We start from the raw sequence: 20,558 nt of genomic DNA on the forward strand, positions 1-20,558 counted from the left end.
CAAAACAAATAAGTAAATAATAAAACAAGAATGTTTTCTTAGAAACACACAGCCGTATTTGGAGGTCAAGGCTCATCTGTCTACAACAGACCATCACAGATTGTATTTTTAGACAAGAAAAATTGTGAAAAATTTTAATGAAAAAAATTTAGCATGTGTGCTTCATTTGTTGTCGTCATTTAGACTTCCTGGTCGTTAATTCCATTATCTCTGTATCTCTCTTCACTTAATTTTTCATTTTCCTTTGTGACAGAGCCGTGAATATAAAAAAGTTATGGAATGTCTCCAGAAAGCAGACAGGAGGAGTCTGCTGGCTGAAATTAAAGCATTGCGCGCTCAACTTAATGGCAGGAAAATGGCTCTGAAAAGGGAACTTGACGCCGACAAAGCCAGCCAAGGTATGTGCATGCCAGCCTCGGCTGACACCATAGCCAGAGGACAGGGTTTGCTTTGCTGCCCCTGAAAACATAATCTACTCAGGCACCTTCTCATTCTCCTAACATTAAAAAGACAGCCTGTATTGTTACTCTTGGGTTAATGGTTGTCAATTTGATTTTAAAGAGCTATATTTAATTTAAAATGCAAAGGCATTACACTGATAATGGTCCAGCTCATCAGGTTTATTTTCTTGTAAAACTCCTTTCTTAGAAAATTCTTTTGACCCTCTTAAGATATGTACCTAAAATAAAAGGGACTCCACAATAAAAGTAGCTGTTTATTTTTAATACTTTGCCTGCAAAATTGTAATGTGAAAAACCCATACAGAAAATTACAAAATTCAGATACACATTATACTGCATTATATTAGGAGTTTGTGAGAATATTTCTTACCTGTCCAGTGGAACTTGCCTTTACTCCAAAAGCTCCTTGCATACTCCCTCGCGTGAAACTGTTTGTTTCTTTACCTCTCCTACCCCTTTATAAACACCTAGAGTGTATGTGTTTTCTTGATGTGAACCGTATCAATCTGTGTATTTTGTGTCTTTTTTTCTTTACTCTTACATGACATTCTTCCAGGTGTCTGCACATATCTCCAAGTTAGCTTTTGTAGCTGTGGAGACTTTTCTCCACAGCGGTGCACGTAGACTCTGTGTGAGCCTTTGGTTGTCTGTGCTGTTAGCTGTCGGAGTCAGGCCAGCTACAGACATGCCTCTTCAGAGTTTCTGGTACACACAGGCAGCAGTCTTCCATCCCCCAAGATGCATCACGGGTCATGGGATGCGTATCTTCAGATTTATTACATAATGCCAAACGTTGGGCTTATTTTTGAGAGGGCGTTATGTAGCCCAGGCTGGCCTCAAGCTTTATGTAGCCAAGGGTGATGATGTTGAGCTCCTGGTAGTCTTGTCTCTACCCTCCCAAGTTCTGGGGGTGACAGATGTGCGCTACCTCACCTAGCCCAAACTATTTGGAACAGCAGTCATGTTGGTATGACGCTAACAGGGTATGTATTCTGTTGTTTTACATCTTTGCCAACCTCTGGTATGGTCAGACATGTTGCCAGTCTGCTGGGTGTTCTGTGCACACATATTAATGTTTTAATTAACAATTTAGATGAAGTGATTTCTTCCCTTTTCCCATGATTACATACCAGCTGGGTTTTCCTTCTTTCTGTGCGTGCTTAGTGGGTACTATTCCTACCTTTCAGTAGGAGCATGTTTTAATCAAGCTGCTTAGAGAGGAGTGTTCATCATATCTGCTGAGAACACTTGCTACCTCTTTAGCAATTGTGTTTCATATAGTTTTAAAGACAGAACCGCATAGGTTCTCATTTATAATTGGAAAGCTGAATCATAGCTGGGCATGGTGGATCATGCCTGTGGTCCCTGGATTTGAGTAACTCAAGCAGGAGGTGTGCTGAGTTTCAGATGAGTATGGGCAGGATTACAGGGTTTAGAGACCTTGTCTAAAAGAAACAGTAATAATTGATGTTGTAATTGTGTCGTGGGTAACTCGTATAAATGTTACAGGCTATCAGAAGTCGCTGGAATCTTCATTGTGAATGGTGGGCATTCCACATATACAAACATACAAGTTCCTGTCTACAATAACATGGGAGCATTTAAAGTAGTGTATTTTAAGTCTTGCATCAATTAGTGCATTGTTACATTTTTGTCACTCCCCTTTGTTTTTAATTCTGAAGCATTTGCCCCTCGTGCTCTAAGAAAAAGATGCACTCATATAAATTACCAGTTTGGAGTACCAGTTGATGATGTCTTTGTAGTATTCTCCTGAATTATAAATGAGTTCTTAGGAGCTAGTACTTACCAATCACACATACATTGCCAGACCATCTTTTAATGCCATTCTCGCTCCCTGTAGGGCTCCTGGTCTGTAGTATGCAGCAGACGCCATCTCCCATGCTGGAAATTCAGGGGGAACTCAGCAGCCTGAAAGACAGAGCGGCCGAACTGCAGGACCAGCTAAGTTCAGAAAAGATGGTGGTTTTGGAACTGAAAAGCGAACTCGCCCAGACAAAACTGGAGCTAGGAACAACACTCAAGGCCCAGCATAAGCGCCTGAAAGAGCTGGAAGCATTCAGGTGTGCCACACTGCTTTAGTCTGAGGGTCTGAGGAGGAACAGTACTGGTTAGTCATAACTGTTAATGCAGATAACACATAGAGTTTAAATAGCAGAAGAATGAGTGGAGCAGGAAAATTCCTGCTTCTCCCAAATTGAAAATGTGATCATGCTGGCCTATCCTCTATGACTTTTGTTCTCGTCAACAATTATTAGATATTATTTTGGCCTCTATCTTACTACCAACTAGCTTTAAGTGATGTTTAATCTCATGTGTTTAGTTGGCTAGTATCTGTCAAGTGTTGGAATCGAGACTGCACTGGAAAAGAATATTGTACTGATCTGTAAAAGCTGAGTTTTCTGCTTGCCAGAGGCATGCTGCAAGGACACATTTTTATTCTGGACATTGATTCCACACACACAACTTCACATGCTTTCTCTTTTCAACAAAAGACAAAAGAAGTTAATTCATATCTTTCTGATAATGGAGTAATTATTTACAATAGTAAATAAGTTGTACTGATGAAACAGTAATTCATTTGAAGTAAACCAGCCTGGGAACCTTGACTTGACATACCATAGTTTATCATATACTTCAGGATTGGAGGGCAAGCTCCTCGTTATGATAATACCGTTCATCAAGATAATGTTGTATTCATGTTCTTCCTCATTTAGGCTAGAAATTAAAGACAAGACGGATGAAGTGAATTTCCTTAGTGACACATTAGCAAGTGAGCAGAAGAAGTCCCTAGAACTGCAATGGGCCTTGGAAAAAGAGATGGCCAAGTCAGGGCACCAAGAAGAACAATATAAAGAAGAACTGGAGGTAACGTCTCTGTCCTGGAGAACCCTCAGTTATGAGGCATTCTCTACCCGCTTGTCAGCCTTCTCTCCGCTAATACATTGAGCCCATCAACTCCCACAGGCTCTCCTTTGTCTTTGCTGGTAGTCCACTGGGATAGACGCGCCTCCTTCCCTGCTGCTTTCACTGATACCCTGTGTTAGGACACCTTTCTAAAAGCCCGAGATTCAACTACTTGGATTTGGCCTGTTCTCTGTGCAGTTTATTGCTGTCTTCCCTTGCCTTCCCACACCCCCTCCAGCCCCTCTTCCGGACAGACATGTCCACCCGCAGGCACACACGCACGCTCGCCCTTGCTTCCCACCAAGTTCTCTCAGACTTGCTCAGGCTCCTGGTTCTCCATTCTCAAACCTCCCGAGGAGCTGCAATTACAGGCCACCAAGCCCAGCAGTGTTGTGTTTAGGGTCTTTTTATATGTTTATTTATTTTTATTTTAGTATGTGACTGTTTAGCCTGCATGTGTATCTGTATACTGTGTGAATGCATTAATGCAGGCTAGGTGATGGCATTGCATCCCCTGGAACTAGAGTTATAGCCATTTGTGAGCTGTCATGTTGGTGCTGGGAATTTAACCCGGGTCCTATGGAAGAACAGCTAATGCTCTGAACCACTGAGCCATTTCTCCAGCCAACCCAGCAAAGTTCTTAATGATTACATGCATGGAGCAAAGTTTGCTCATAACGGACTCTGGCCATTTTGTATCAGTGCCCTTCTTTTGAAAAACTGAGACAGTAGAGTTCAGTTTCTGTCTCATCCTACCAGAAATCCACATTGCAGATGTAAGAGTTGTCATAATATTGCAACCATGACTTGCTATTATTTGCATACTTTTTTTAAACTCCTAATTTAAGTAATAGATTTCATTATGGCATTTCATACATGTCATTCTTTTTGTTTGTTTTGTTTTGTTTTTTGAGATAGGGTTTCTCTGTGTAACCTTGGCTGTCCTAGACTCACTTTTTGGACCAGGCCAGCCTTGAACTCACAGAGATCCCCCGCCTGCCTCTGCCTCCCAGAGTGCTGGGATTACAGGCTTGTGCCACTTTTTTTTTTTTAATTAATTTACTTTGCATCGGGATTGCAGCTTTCCCTCCCTCCTTTCTTCCTGATCCTTCCTCTCCCCTTCCCCCAATGCTCCTAGCCTCTCTTTCTTCTCAGAGAAGGGGAGACCTCCCATGGATATCAAGAAGCCTTGGTATATGAAGTTGCAGTGGGACTAGGTATATCTTCTCCCCGTGTGTCTAGACAAGGCAGCCTAGGTAGGGGACAGGAACCTAAAGGCAAACCCTGTTCCGCTCATAAGTCTCACATAAAGACTGAGCTACACAACTGTTACGTATGTGCAGAGGACATAGGTCTGTCCCATGCACGCTGCCTGTTTGGTGGTTCAGTCTCTGTGAGCCCCCTGGGCCCAGGTTAGCTGATTCTGTAGATTTTCTTGTTGTGTCCTTGACCTCTTGCTCCTTCAGTCTTTCCTCCTCCTCTTCCACAAGATTCCCCAAACTCCACTTAGTGTTTGGTTGTGGGTCTCTGCATCTGCTTTCATCAGTTTCGGGGTGAAGCTTCTCTGATGATGGTTATGCTAGGCTTCTGCCTGCAAGTACAGCAGAATATCATTAATAGTGTCAGGGGTAGGCTGTCACTCATGGCATGGGTCTCAAGTTGGGCCAGTCACTGTTGGCCATTCCTTCAATTTCTGCTCCATCTTTACCCTAGCACATTTCATAGCCAGGACAAATTGTGGGCTGAAGGTTTTGTTCATAGCCAGGACAAATTGTGGGCTGAAGGTGAGTTGGTGTTCCAATCCTCCCATTTGGAAGTCTTTTCTGATCATGATTGGTGATCATTTCAGGTTCCCTATTTCCCATTGCTAGGAGTCTTAGCTAGGGTCACCCTCATAGATTTCCTAGGAGTTTCCATCGTCCCAGAGACCCCCCAAACCAATTCCAGTTGTCTCTCCCAGTACTTGCTCCCTCCATTCTTCCCCAACTTGATCCTTTCTCCTCCCTTCCTTATCCCTTTCCTAACCAATTCCCTCCCTCCATCCACCCCCAATGTCTATTCTATTTCCCCTTATTGAAATTTAATTGTCCCCACCTTTGGCCCTCCTTATTACTTAGCATCTTTGGGTCTATGGATTGCAGCGTGATTATCCTGTACTTTATGACTAATATCCAATTATAAAAAATGAGTACATACCATGTTTGTGTTTCTGGGTCAGGTTACCTCATTTTTTAGTTCCGTCCATTTGCCTTCAGATTTCATGATGTCCTTGTTTTTAATAGCTGAGTAATATTCCACTGTGTAAATGTACCATATTTTCTTTATCTGTTCTTCAGTTGACATCTGGCTTGTTTCCAGGTTCTGGCTATTATGAATAAAGCTGCTATGAACATAGTTGAGCAAGTGTCCTTGTGGTATGGTGGAGCATCTTTTGGGAATATACCTAGGAATGGTATAGCTGGGTCTTGAGATAGAACTATCCATAATTTTCTGAGAAAGCGCTATATTGATTTCCAAAGTGGTTGTACAAGTTTGCATTCCCACCAGCAATGGAGGAGGGTTCCCCTTTCTCCAAATCCTGGCCAGCATGTGCTGTCACTTGAATTTTTGATCTTAGCCAATCTGAAGGGTGTAAAAAGGAATCTCAGAGTTGTTTTGATTTCCATTTCCCTGATGACTAAGGACAGTGAACATGACCTTAAGTGCTTCTCAGCCATTGGAGATTCCTCTGTAGAATTCTCTGTTTAGCTCTATACCCCATTTTTTAATTGGGTTATTTGGTTTGTTGATGTCTAGCTTCTTGAGTTTTTTATGTTTTGGATATCAGTCATTTGTCAGATGTAGAGTTGATGAAGATCTTTTCCCAGTCTATAGGTTGACATTTTGTCCTTTTGATGGTGTCCTTTGCCTTACAGAAGCCTTTCAGTTTCATAAGGTCCATTTATTGATTGTTGCTCTTAGAGCCTGTGCTCTTGGTGTTCTGTTCAGGAAGTTGTCTCCTGTGCCAGTGAGTTCCAGGCTCTTCCTTGCTTTCCTGTCAGATTTAGTGTATCCAATTATATGTTAAGGTCTTCGATCCACTTGGACTTAAGTTTTGTGCGCAGTGAATATGTAGATCTTTTTGCATTCTAAAAGTCTTGGAGAGGTCAGGGTACAGATGCATACCTAACCACAGTAAAGCCAGTATACGTCAGTCTAGTAGCCGATATCAAATTAAAGGGAGAGAAACTTAAAGAAGTTCCACTAAGATCAGAAGCAAGACAAGGCTATCTACTCCATATCTATTCAATATAGTACTTGAGGTTTTAGCTAGAGTAATAAAACAACTAAAGGAGATCAAGGGGATACAAATTTGGAAAGGAAAAAGTCAAAGTATTTCTATTTGCAGATGATATGATAGTATATATAAGTGACACCAAAACTTCTACCAGGGATCTCCAACAGCTGATAACCACCTCCAGCAAAGTGGCTTGTTACAAAATTAACTAAAAAATAATCAATAGCCCTCCTGTATACAAATGATAAATGGGCTGAGAAAGAAATTAAGGAAGCAACACCCTTCACAATGGCCAAAAATAATATAAAATATCTTGGTGTATCTCTAACCAAACAATTGAAAGACTTGTAGGACAAGAACTTCAAGTCTTTGAAGAAAGAAATTGAATAAGCTATCAGAAGATTGGAAGGATCCCCAATACTTATAGACTAGTAGGATTAACATAGTAAAAATGACCATCTAAAAAGAAAAACAAAAAACAATGGCCATCATATCAAAAGTAATCTACAGTTTCAACACAATTCCCATCAAAATTCCAACACAATTCTTTATAGACCTTGAAAGAGCAATCAACTTCATATGGAAAAATTAAAAACCCAGGATAGCTAAAGCAATAAAAGATCTTCTATACAATAATAGATCTTCTGGAGACATCTCCATTCCTGTCTTCAAGCTGTACTACAGAGCTATAGTAATAAAAACTGCATGGTATTAGCATAAAAACAGGCAGGTTGATCAATGGAGTAAAAATGAAGACCAGAAGTAAGCCCACATACCTATGGACACTTGATTTTGGACAAAATCTATGCAATGGAAAAGAGAAAGCATTTTCAGCAAATGGTGCTGAACTAAGGTGACATTCTTTGTTGTCATTCATTTCTACCCTCATTGCCTTCTCATGCACCCCAGCCATCCTCCTGTTCCTTTCCTCCCTGCACAGAGTCCCTTTTGTGCTTTGATTTCACATACATTCCATGACCTCTCTTCTCTCTCTAAAAGATGGTTTCCTCCCTTACGCTCACAATTCTTTGCTTATCATGAAACTGAGGAACAGTTATTTTCTTGGGACTTCATATATGCTCTTAAATGTTTTTTTTTTAAAAATATGCTCCATTAATATATTGAAAAGGTAGCATAAAACCACATAGATTTTAAAGATCGCCACTTGGACAAAAGTAGTCTGCTTTATATTTAGCCAGAGAAGAGTGTGTTTATACCCTTGATGCAAGCAAGCTATTTGGCTGTCTCCTATCTACTGGATAACGATTCTGTCTTCGGTTACCAGATGCTTCCATGTTGCTGTTGCCAAAGTCATGGTCCTATACCTTAAAAAGTACTTTTAATATTGATGTGTTCATCCTAAATTACATTTTTGCTTCAAGGATCTGAAATTTTCACTTGAGGATCAGAAACGGAGAAATGCACAGTTAAATCTACTTTTGGAACACCAGAAGCAACTACTAAATGAATCACAGCAGAAAATAGAGTCGCAGAAAGTGTTGTTTGATGCTCAGTTATCAGAAGAACGAGGCCGGAACTTAGAGCTTCAGGTGCTTGTAGAGTCAGAGCAGGTGAGGGTGCAGGAGCTGCAGAGCACCCTGGATAAGGAGCGGGTGCTGCATGCCCAGCTGCAGAGCCACAGTGATGGTGGACAGCCCCCACCGGCCTTACCTTCTGAGGACCTGCTGAAAGAGCTCCAGAGACAGCTGGAGGAAAAACACAGCCGCATAGTAGAACTCTTGACTGAAACTGAAAAATACAAACTGGATTCCCTACAAACAAGGCAACAGATGGAAAAAGACAGGCAGGTTCATCGGAAGACACTGCAGACTGAACAGGAGGCAAACAGCCAGGGCCAGAAGAAAATGCACGAGCTGCAGTCCAAAGTGGAAGAGCTGCAGCGCCAGCTGCAGGAGAAGAGGCAGCAGGTGTATAAGCTGGACCTGGAGGGAAAGCGGCTGCAAGGGATTATGCAGGAATTCCAAAAGCAAGAGCTGGAAAGGGAGGAAAAGCTGGGAAGTAGACCACTGGTGTATCAGAATCTTAACGAGGTAAATTTCTGTTTCTTCTATGGTATTTGTGAGGGCCGTATTTATGGCTCAGTGGGGCCGATCTGCAGACCTGCGCTCAGTCTCAAACCCATGTAAAGGGGAGAAGGAGAGAGCCAGTTCCACAAAGCTGTTCTCTAACCTCTAAATGAACCCTGTGGCATGGCCACACCCACATATTCACACACATTCACACAGATAATGCTTTTATTTAAGTTATGAGTAATTTTAATATTTTAAAATAACCTTAATATTTTAAAATATTGTTAAACTTTAGATCATATTATTGAGTTATTTAAATAGTTATGTTCAAATTATCCCAAAATGGTGTCTTCATTTGGAATGTAGATAGTAATTTTGTTCCCTGAAGAAAGAAAATAAAATGCTGCTCATTTGTGAGTATTTTCTTTTTCTGTTCAAAAATGCTAGCCACCCATATGGAACTATACTGATGACCGAACTAGAAATTGGGTTCTCCAGCAGAAGATGGGAGAAACCAAAGACACAAACTACTCACAGATGATAGAAATGAATGGAAGAGAAACTGGCCATCATGACTTGGAAATAATCACGCAGACACTGCAGCATGTGGCTTCAAAACTTCAGCATGTAGCCCAGAAGGCCGGCAACAGGTTAGACTTCCCCCTGCTCTGTAAAAACGACACTCTTGACAGCTCAGCCGAGAGGGAGAAAATGGTGGACTTTTGTTTTGCTGAGGGAAGGTCTTACCATGTAGCCCTGGGTGGCCTAGAGTTCACTCTGTAGAACAGGCCGTCCTCAGATGTCCAGAGAAATCTGCCTGCCTCTGCCTTCTGGGAGTAAAGCATGCAACACCACAGCTATCCCCAAGAAGAGATAGTTTAAAGATAATGCATGTCTACATTAGATAAGATTCTTTAGTGGAACTTACACATCCGAAAACAGCTAACTTCTTGAACCAGAAAAAGGGGAACATTAAGAGTCAAGTGACAGGTAAAACAAGCAGCCCTAGCTGCTAGTGTGTGTTAGGAAGTGTCATTGTGAGGTTTGTTTTGACTTTTTGTCTTTTTCTTAAAGACTACAGTTTGAAGCGGCGGGCGATGTTGCTTTTTTTTGGATTCAGGAGAATATTGATGGAATTATTTTTCAACTACAGAAACTAACTGGCCAGCCAGGTGATGAGGTAAGACTTTTCAAAAGTTCTTTGTAGAGAGAACAGAGAGCAAATGAAACTATGAATTGTTTAAAAATTGGCAGACTATCAGTTTTGATTGCTTTTTATTTGAAATAGATAGGGTTTCTCTTTCCCAACAAGAGGTATTGAGTGTTGGAGGGAAATAGCATTCATTGTTGTCCAGTTAACCTCTTCTACGGACACCAGGCTTCTTAGAGAAACCTGGCTTCCCTGTAGCCCATGAGCTTAGACTCCGGCTGCATCTCTCTGCACAGCTGACTGTTCTCTGGAGCCTTTTCACTCCTGTTGTGACTTTGTACATTTGACACTTTTGCCCTTTTTTTTCCCCTTTTCTTTTCTTTTCTGAGACAGCATCCCTCTGTGTAGCCTTGGCTGTCCTGGAACTGGCTATATAGACAAGGCTGGCTTCAAACTCAGAGATCTACCTGCATCTTCCTCCTGACTAGGCCAAGCCCAGCAGTAATCAACTTTCTTAAAACCATGCTTTTCTTGCCTTCTTGTGTCAGTATTCTCACTTCGCGTGCTTTCGGCCAGGGCTGTCATCCTTCCGCTTCTGTGGTCATCTGCACTTTTCTCTAACTGCAACTGTGAACCTCCCTGGTTCCCACAGCGTGACTCTCCCTGGCCTTGGTGAGCACCTGGGAGTGCCAGGTGCTGCTGGGGAGTCAGTGAACAAAGTGACAAGAGTCTCCCTGTGTTCAGCTACTGTCTCCTGCGCTGTCGGGGGGTAGTCCTCTGACCCGTGGTCCAGGACTGTGTTTTGGGGAAATGGTTCCATAGTGACCCCATAGGAGCCTCACAGACATGTTCAAACCTGAACCGGGCTGCTCTTCCACTTGTCCCTCATTCCCCTTTCTGGTTGTGTAGCACCCTATTTGGAAAGCTGGAAGTTGCCATAAGCCGCGTTCCCTCACCCTCACCTGCACATGTAAGCAGACACACGCCATATAAATGTCCATCCAGGTGCAGTTTTTGTCCCTAGTCACCGCCTCAGTCTCCCTTGTGTAAACTCCCAGCTTCCTAAGCAGACTGTCAGGTACCATGGATGTGTATCTTTCTCTAAGCTGTTGTACCTCGTGCACTGCTGCCGTTTGTGGTGGGGCCTCCTAAAGTCGCCTGGGCTCCCTGCTGCTGTGTTTAGGTCTGACATCATAGCATGCAGCAGCGTTTATTCTGACGAAGTGATGCCAGCTCCTTCAGAGCAGCACGCCCTTGCTGTGCCCTGTGTGTGCTCGCCTGCTTCCTGCCCCCCCCCCCCAAGCTGTGCTGCTGCTTGCCAGGTTTCTGCTAATACCAAGTACTGGTTCATGGACTCCGTTTGTGCCAGTAGCTGATTGCTTTCACATGACTTACTTATGCCCATGTGTGTCTGTATAACCTTGTGTCATTTTGATTTTCCAGCACAACTTAGCGCATCCCAGTTATTCTTGTGGCTCCCTGACAGAAAGCCTAATGAGACAAAATGCCGAGCTAACAGGATACATCACCCATCTGACTGAAGAAAAGAACAGTTTAAGGAGCATGGTCATGAAGCTGAAGGAACAACTCAGGTGTTACTGGCGCGCAGGAGCTGGGAGAGGCCACGTACGTCTCTTTTTGAAAGTGTTTCCAAGTTAGGTTCCTGTCTCTAGTTTTACTTTTAACCATAGTCTAAAAATATCACGTACGAATCTTATTAGGATATGTGGAAAATGCTACATGTGATAACAGAACAGTAAAAATGCCTATTACTGGGGAAGGCTCTTGCGCCACACTCTGGGTTACATACGTACAGAGTCACCCGCCTCATCCAGTCGTGTACTTGAGAGAGCCACGCTACGACCAGCGATCTGTGTATGTTAGCTGAATGCAGACACACCGAAAGACGTGTTCAAATGTAGATACGGGCTATTGTGTGCTTCAGTTACTAGGCTCATGACCAAGAGAAAGATGGTGTTAATAGCACATGGTGGCGTGTGCCTTTAATCCAAGCACTCGGACACATCTCTGTGAATTCAGAGCTAGTTGATTTGAATTGGTCTACATTGCCGAATCTCTCACTAGCGTACTTCACCCAGGAGATCCTGTCTCTTTAAAAAAAAAAAAGAAAAGAAAAGCTGTTAAATTTTATATTTCAGGCCAATAAGCTACTCTGAATTGAAATTTGTCTTTTAAAGTTACAACAAAAAGGGCTGGTCTCTATATTGACCCTTATATTGAAGGGTAGGAAAGACTGGCAAAAGAAGTGCATAACTAGCTTGCTCCTGAGCCACCCTGAGACCACCCCTTCCCATCTGTCCAGCCTCAGCAGTGGCGCCACTTACCCTGTCCCTAGTCTAGACCCAGACAGGGCTGACTGTACTGAAGCTTCCCATGGGCTCGGAACGCGAGGCTAGGTAAGCCACTGTGCTTCAGTCCTATCATCCTCGTGAAAATAGTGTGATGGGCCATGTCTCTGCAGTCTTCCAGGTTTTCCTTTGCCACCCATGCTAACATTGAAGCCATCGTCACTTCAGAAAAAGAAATCTGGAACAGAGAAAAGCTAGCTCTTCAGAAATCCTTGGAAAGGGCGGAAGCAAAAGTGTGTAAACTGAAAGCCGAGCTGAGAAATGACGCTCTGCTCCAGAACCTGAGCACTGACGCGGAACATGCCACTCTGCAGGTAGGCAGCATCTCCCATAGACACGCATCCCTCTTGCTGACCCTACGTGAACAGACCACAGAAATGCAGGTGCCCCTGGACGTCTCTTTTCAGTCTGCCATGACCACAGTGTCTCTACCTGGTCACAGATTTGTAGAGAGGCAGGCACAGAGCCTTACCACATTCAGCTCTGCTTTTCTTGCCATCAGCATTGCGGCCCTACTCCCCAGAGCCTCGTCCGCTGATAGACAAACAGACGTATTCACCATAGTGTTCGCTGAAGAGCGTCGTGCCCTGTGAGTGGTCACTCTAATGCTGAGAGGAGTGCAGCCTGTGAAGCCGCCTTGACCAGTTAGCCTGAGTCCAGAGTGGAAAGGAAGAAGCGTGTTTGGAATATTCACTCCAACTAGGGAGTGAACATACAGGGACAGAAAACAACATATTTAAAAAACTAAATGGATGAGTGACTAATTTTTTCAAAATACAGTCAGTATTTTAAAAACATCATGGGATAACAGAAATATTTGCAATAAATGTGATTAAAAGGGCCAACCTCCAAAAAATACAAAGCATAACTCTGATTTTAGAATTTGTACTCCAAAGGCGTATTCCATCACATCAGTTTGGCTGCTACGGTAGACAGCAGTCTGGCATGTGATCTAATACTTATTCTTTTTTTATTTGGCAGTCTTCCTCTAGAGGGCGTTTCCTCACTGTCTCTCTTCTTCCCCTCATTAAACACAGAGAATTTACAGTAAATATTTGAGAGCCTCAAGTTTCCGAAAAGCTCTCATATATCAGAAAAAGTACCTGCTGCTGCTTCTCGGCGGTTTCCAGCAGTGCGAAGACGCCACCCTGGGGGTGCTTGCCCAAATGGGGGGACACCCAGCCTTCACAGAGCCCAAAGCAACCACCATCCACTCCAAGGGATTCACCAGGTTTCGCTCGGCCGTCAGAGTGTCTATCGCAATTTCAAGGTAAAGTTTTGAAGAATATTCATTTCAGCCATAAGCCCCCTCTCTAAGAGGATGCATGTGTGAAGTAGGCACTGTAGACTACTTATTTCTGTTTAATTCTCTCGAGGTTTCCACCCTGGAGGAGGCAGAGCCTTTGTTCTGTGTAAACCCCTAGAAAACGTCTTTCCAGTTAGAAGGAGCTGATGACTCCAGTCCACATTGTCCTTTAAAAACAATCCAAATAAGCCCAGCTTGCACACACAGATCTTAACGGGAAAAGGTGTTCCTGAAAAGTTACTGCTTAGGCTGGTGTCTACGTTTATTTTCGTTGTTAAAGTAAGCCGCTGCACAGTGCTTGCTGGAGAAAGCCCTGGTCTAAGTCTGCTCACGTCAGCGTTGGACTCGCTGGTGTTTTCATCTCTTCCCTCGCAGTCCAGGCTAGGAACTTGGCATCCGGCCCACTTGTGGTTGTGGTGAAGACCCCAGCTGTCTCCCACCCCTGTTGGCATACTTTTTAACTCTATTTTATTTTGGCTTATGCCTCTTCCTCTTCTCCACTAAAGTTTTCTAACACCCCAACACCGGGTAGGAGAGAGGCCATAGCTTTCCTTAGCTACTTCCTGCTGTTTAGGGTTATCGGGTTTCTTGGTGCAAGTCCAATCCTCATTTCAGAATATCCCAACTGCTTCTAGTCACACTGCATCAGCAGCAACCAGGAGCAGCAGTGGGGGATCACCAGCATCATCATTCTTCCTTGTAGCCCCATTTCTCTGTCTGGGCTCTGACCTTTATTCCCTCTCCAGAGTCCTCAGAATTAACCTGCAGCTGACAAAGAGCCCCTTTCAGAGCCTGTACGAGGTAAAAATAGTTTGCTGCTGTGGACAATCTGAATCGGTCCCATATCCCACACCTGGGATTAAAACAAAAAACATGTCCACACATCATAAACCAAAACTTCCGTAACAACCCCTGGCCTCCGTGATCTATGCTTCTCCCGGAAACCCTTCCCTTTTGTCTCAAAGAAATTTTGGTTTTAAAAAGTTCTGCCAGTCAGATAGCATCTGATACTTCTTCAGAGAACTTAGCTGTTTCTCCATTTCCCTTTCTTTTTAAAATTTTTATGTTGTGTATACTGGCTTTGTGTCCATGGTATGTCTTGTGTACCACATGTGTGTCTGGGGCCTGTGGAGGCGAGAAGATGTCAGATCCCCTAGGACTGGAGTTACAGTCTGGTGTGAGCCACCACGTGGGTGCTGAGACTCAACCATGGCTTGTTCAGAAGAGCAGCCAGTGCACTCGGCAATCTCTGAGCAGCATTCAGTTAAAAACCTATGCCATGTTTTCCAAAGGAAACTAAGCAGAAACCTGGAAGCTGTTCAGAGACTGCCATCAAGAAAGTTCGTTCACAGACAAGGCAGGAGGAAGTGACAAGCTCAGGGAGCATAACCTGCCCTGGCAGCTCTCGGCGGGAACCAGGGTTTATCTTACTGCTGGCCGCTGACCTGCCTGCCTCTTCCTGTCCTCACTGTAGCTGCACGGCTCCACTCCTCCTCTCTCGCTTCTCATTCCCTTCGTCACCCTGTATAGGGTAAACCAGGGCAAACCCGATGGGTACATTAACAGACAGCACCTGCCTGATGACATTTCTTTCTGCTGGAAAAGAGCAGAACGTAAGAGACACTAGGTGGCCTGCTGACGTGACAGGAGTTAGCGGGCGAGGAATGCTGAGGAATGACAGAGACTCCATGAAGGTGAAAGGCAACTGTCAAGCCCCTTCTTCCTTTAGGGGCATGACTTGAGATGGGATCTCACTGTGTCACTCTAGCTGTCCTGGAACTCACTCTGCAGACCAGGCTGGCCTCAGATGCACAGAGATCTGCCCGCCTTTGCCTCCCAAGTGCTGGAAGTAAAGGGGTGCACCACCATCACACCTGGCTCACCCCTCCCTTCTTGCCCTGTTGTAGGGTCATACTTTGACCCTCCGAGAGTTGAAGCCTGAAATTGGAATTAAAAAATTAAAACTATACTCCAAAACGTTCCATTGCCCAGGACAGAATGGGCAGTCAGCAAGGAATTCAAGCTGGTGACACACCTCCATTCCTTTGAAACCACCACTGTTTTTGTTCCTGATCACATATATGGTCTAATGCTCCCCCAGTTTACCCTGCCTCCTCTTACTGCCTGTTGAAATCTGTTTTCTTGTCATCTTCCTGACCTCCATTCTTTCCTCCTCTGCTACCTCTCACCCTGTCTTTGCTCCCTTTTCTCTGTTCACTTTTGCTCTTCATCTCCCACCCCTCCACTTACGTGGCCCTGGTAGAGACATTGGCCTCTTGGGGAGTGAGGGGGGCTCACACCCTGCCCTGTGCCTGGTGATTTGGCCATAAACCTGTGACGTATCTGTAGTCTAGCCGAGGCAGTCATGTGACTTTGCTGAAATGTGTTCTGTGTTCATACTTAAAGGCATGGTTTGGGGGATGTCCATGTTGATACATATTTGGCTGTGCTTTGAGAGTCTGTCTTGGGCTCTCTTTTAGAATGAAATACTTGGTTCGGCGGTGGCAGCACCTCACATGTTCTAATTCCATCAATATTAACAGAGATGGCTTTGGACTGAATCCAGGTAAGGTCAAAAATGGCATAGTTTCTGTTTATGACCCAGAAATTGCTATATACGTAATGGCCATCAAATAACTAAGTCTAATGCTGATGCCATCCAAAGATAGTGAACCCCCTTTGATCAAGGCTGGGGACTTTATTTCAAGACTAGAGGCTGGTTTAGGAGCACTCAGTGTGCACTATTTTTTGTCACAGACTATTTTTTTGTCACAGACTCTCCCATGCCTGTGACAGGCATACGGTCACTTGACCAGAGCCATAGAGAACACATGCTGTTTGCCCAGATGACCCAGCAGGAAACTGGAACTGGGCTGGAGAGGACTGTTGTGGTCATGTGGAAGAAGTATGGTTTGAAGTTGTTACAGTTTAGCATTGTGATGTTTCTGATGTATCTGTGATGTATATCCCAATGGTAACTTACAATTAGTTACAATATGTAGTAACTTACAGTTCCTGCTCTCCGCAGCTAGAAATCAGTAGGGAAAAGGTTAAGGCTGAAACAGGCTGAGGTATAAGGAGGTCAAAAGTCAGACACAGAATTAGAGGACACACACTGTGGTGTCAGTACTGTGCCATGTTCGTGCTCCTGACAGCTGAGCAGCTTTGGTCCCCGAGTCTTTTAGGGATGGCCTTACACCGAGATGAGATTTTTACCATAGAGTTGTGTTGGCACAAAAAGTTAGCAAATCTTTACTTCACAGCCTTTTTTGTTTGTTTTGTTTCTGAAAAAGATAGCATAGTGAAGATAAGATTTGGTTATATTAGTGTAGTATTTTTATCCATATCATCTTTTAACACACACACACACACACACACACACATACCCCAAGGCACACACTCAAAAACCCTTCCCTCACTGTCTTGGTACAACTAGGTATTTTACAAAGAAAAGATTCCAATGAGTTTATTTTCTTTGAAGCATAGGTTCTTGATACCAGGAATAGCCATGTTCAAAAATAAAGAGAAACCCACTGCCAGGCTCTTTGGTTTGAACTGTTGTCGTGTAGCAGGAACTGAAACTGGCTGGAAGGAGTGCCCCGTACCCCACACTATTCTCCAAGCCCTTACTGCTTTGTAGAGAGCTTCCAAGGCTGGGTACATTTTTCATTGCGATGATATATTTGGGGATTATTTTAGGTGTTGAAAAGAATGAGCCATTTTATCATTCTGCTGGTGGACTGGAGCTATGTGCAGAACCAAGACACACAGCGTACCGCTCAAGGCCAGAGCTGGACTCTCCTAGGTCTCCATTACCAGGTCAGAACAGGTAAGAACTTACCAAGCCTGCCTGGAGTAAACATTCAGTATTTCAGAGAGAAGTGGACTGTAGGGCTTATGGCATCTTTGCATTATGAAGCTAGACGTCTCTAGTTATATGCAGTTTCTGTATCTTAAAGCTTTAGACTCGAATCTACTTTCTAATTTCTAAATGGTTTCTAAAGGCATAGAAAACAGTTTATAGATTGTGTTTATAAATATTGCTGTAGGTAGACATAGAAAGTATTGATCACCATCCATTGCAAAAAAAAAAAAAAACTGTAGACACATGAAAAGTTTCTTTACATAGACCCAGCACTTACTGAGCACCTCTTCAGGCGTGTGCTGGGCCTTCTTATACAGGTGTCTTCAGGTTTACTGAAGAGTTACTTCCTTCTTCTACTGTAGTTAGATGTCTAGAAGTATAGAGCAGGCAGTGTATAGAGCAAGGAAGAGGCTGACTGCATTGTTTCTGGAAAATTGGATTCCTGAACATGCTTTCATCCGTAGGTACCCAGGTACTCCAGCAGATTTAAATTCTGCTTCCCTGGCCTGTTCTCAACTTCAACAGTACGATCCAGACAAAGCTCTGACAGATTACATCGCCCGGCTAGAGGCACTGAAAAGGCGGCTTGGAACTATCCAATCAGGTGCTGGATTTTAACCACTTCTCTGTAGCAGAAATGCTAGACCCACCCATGTCTCTCTCTAACTCCTAAGCATGCTTCTTTAGGTTAATCAAATCTTGTAGCTCAGTGAGTAAGTTCCCAGGTTGTCCCAGCTTAAACTCTGACCAGCAGAGAGCTGACTCTATCACTCCTGTATCCACCATTGACAGAATGATTTGGTAGTGTCTTCATTCAGATTAGACAGAATGTATGGTGAGCACCATCTGTAAGGTATTCTTAGTCTGAGGCCCATTGCAGAACTTGGTCCTAAGAAGCATGTGTTAGAAAGCAGCAAGGTGGAGAAAGCAGGGCAAGCCCTGCCCTAAGCAAGTAACGCAGCCGTTGTCCCAACTCCATTGTCCTACACGGCATCCAAAGAAGCCATCCCTTGTCAGACCCTGTAAGCATCATCTTTCTGCAAAAGCTCAGTGGCACATGTTCATAAGGGGCATAGGAGGAGAAGGGGGGAAACTGGGAGACGAGGGAGGGGCTACAGCCTAGATACAAAGTGAATAAATTGTAATAAATAATATTATTTAAATCATTTAAAAATAAAATTATTATACAAATAAAGTGATAATAATAAAAGGAATAAAAAGAAAAAACAGTGAAGGGCTGGAGAGATAGCTCAGCAGGTAAAGGTGCCCGCCTCCAAGCCTGAGCACCTGAGTTCAATCCTCATGACCCACAAGATAGGAGAAAACCAACTCCTACGAGTTTCCCTCTGACCTGCATTGTAGAATATCACCTATCCACATATACAGATAAAAGTGGACTTTGTATGAATAATCTTGTATTCTCCTCAGAACTATATACAAAGTGTCATACTTTCTGTAGAGGGAGATTTCATTCATCCTGAGGAAACTTCCCTGTCTACCTTCGCTCACTGCTGGCCCGCAGACCGAGGCATTTCAGGCTGACGTTATTGTGCTAGCGATCCACTTGATTCTGTTTGGTTTTGTTGTCTGTGAACGGGTGTTTTTGCCTCCATGTGTGTCTGCCTGATGCCTGCAGAGGCCAGGAAAGGACATCAGGTCTCCTAGGACTGGAAATACAGATGGTTGTGAGCTGCCATGTAGGTGCTGGGGATCAAACCAGGTCCAGCTCTTCAGCCCCTGGTCATTTTCTAAGGATTTTTTCTATTAATACCGCATACTGTGGAATAGAGTTATTTAGTTTAACTTTTCATTCAGGAAGTTATTTCTTTAACAAAAGTGACTTTCAGAGCACTCAGGAAACACATTAGCATTGTCTTACTTGCCTTGCTGTTGGGCTAGACATCACGATTTCTAAATACAGGCAGCCTTAGAACTGAATTCAAGTTATGAGGGCTAAAGAGATGGATGGCTCTGTGGTAAAGAGCACATGCTGTTTTTGTAGAGAACCTGTTTCATTCCCAGCACCCAGTTTCAGGTAGCTCCAGTTCCAGGAGCCCCAGTGCTTTTGGGCATCCTGTACCAAACTCACGCATGAGTATTTATGCATACACACAAGCATACACTAAATCCTTAAAGTGTTTTTTAAGTTCAGGTCTGAAGACAGTGAGGTTTTTTTGTTGTTGTTTTGCATTTGTAAGTGTATGCATATCTTTGCTACAGCATGGGTGTGGCATTGAGAAAAACTTGCAGAACCCACTCTGCGGGTTCCAGGGATCAAACTAAATTTTCGGGCTTGGCAGCCCCGTGGCCATTGACACATCTCACTGGCCATCAACATTTTGACATGGTTTTAAACAGATAATCTGCCTCTGTCAGCCGCTGCTCTGATACAGGCAGCAATCTAATTGTCTTTTTTTTATTTTACAGGTCCATCTACTCAGTTTCATATTGGCATGAGGAGATAATCCTTTTAAACATTAATATTAAATAGATTCCCTTTTGTAAATCAATGGCTCTTTTGTGCTTTTGTATTGTGAATATTCAATGGGACCAACACAAACACAGCTTATGATTGTATACAAATCCTTTCCAGCACATGAAGACAAACTGGAGTTTGTGTATATAAGCATTGTGTGTGTGCTCATGCACAATAATCATTAAATTACATGTATATTTGTGGAATGCTAATTTAAATGATTAAATTATAAACTGTATTTATCAGATGGGTGAAAAGGTTAAACTTTCTCAAATGACAATGCTGCTGGATGTGTTGCTTGGAGCGTCCTGCGCTTTTCTCAAAAAGCTCCTGAAGTTACATGTTCCTCCTAATATATTTGCTACTGGTGATGAAGACAGCACATTTCACTTGTAGAGACCTATTTTTGTATAATGGTAAAAGTTTGGAACTTTATGGGGTATTTTGTCAAGTACTGAAATAAAAATGACTTCATCATTTTCACCATACTGTATTTGATTTTTAACTAAGCCACAGCTCAGGGTACCTATCATCTTGTTATTTGTCTCACATAGGGAGAATTTAGGATCCAAAAAGTGGGTTTCTCTCTCCCACCATTAAAAAACTACTTTTAATGTGCTTTGTATAAACTATCCATGATAGTGTTTTCAACAGAAGGTGGCATTCTCATGATTAGTCCATATTTTATTGTATTTAGTA

General features: G+C 43.2%; 1 protein-coding gene across 11 annotated transcripts in view; it reads left to right on the forward strand.

The window, feature by feature from the left end:
• Akap9 (A-kinase anchoring protein 9) overlaps nt 1-20,342 on the forward strand; it is a 131,004-nt gene extending 110,662 nt beyond the window's left edge. For all 11 annotated transcript variants that reach the window (XM_060374050.1, XM_060374059.1, XM_060374057.1 and 8 more), the window contains 13 exons: nt 254-398; nt 2,323-2,542; nt 3,197-3,347; nt 8,046-8,714; nt 9,141-9,343; nt 9,768-9,873; nt 11,287-11,469; nt 12,326-12,526; nt 13,250-13,482; nt 15,999-16,084; nt 17,218-17,347; nt 17,848-17,987; nt 19,811-20,342. In XM_060374050.1, coding sequence (XP_060230033.1) covers nt 254-398; nt 2,323-2,542; nt 3,197-3,347; nt 8,046-8,714; nt 9,141-9,343; nt 9,768-9,873; nt 11,287-11,469; nt 12,326-12,526; nt 13,250-13,482; nt 15,999-16,084; nt 17,218-17,347; nt 17,848-17,987; nt 19,811-19,848 — 2,505 coding nt within the window. In that variant the 3' untranslated portion in view covers nt 19,849-20,342. The remainder of the gene's footprint in view (nt 1-253; nt 399-2,322; nt 2,543-3,196; nt 3,348-8,045; nt 8,715-9,140; nt 9,344-9,767; nt 9,874-11,286; nt 11,470-12,325; nt 12,527-13,249; nt 13,483-15,998; nt 16,085-17,217; nt 17,348-17,847; nt 17,988-19,810) is intronic.
• Nucleotides 20,343-20,558: the final 216 nt, after the last annotated feature.

The sequence above is a fragment of the Meriones unguiculatus genome, chromosome 21, assembly GCF_030254825.1.
Source record: "Meriones unguiculatus strain TT.TT164.6M chromosome 21, Bangor_MerUng_6.1, whole genome shotgun sequence".
NCBI lineage: Eukaryota > Metazoa > Chordata > Mammalia > Rodentia > Muridae > Meriones > Meriones unguiculatus.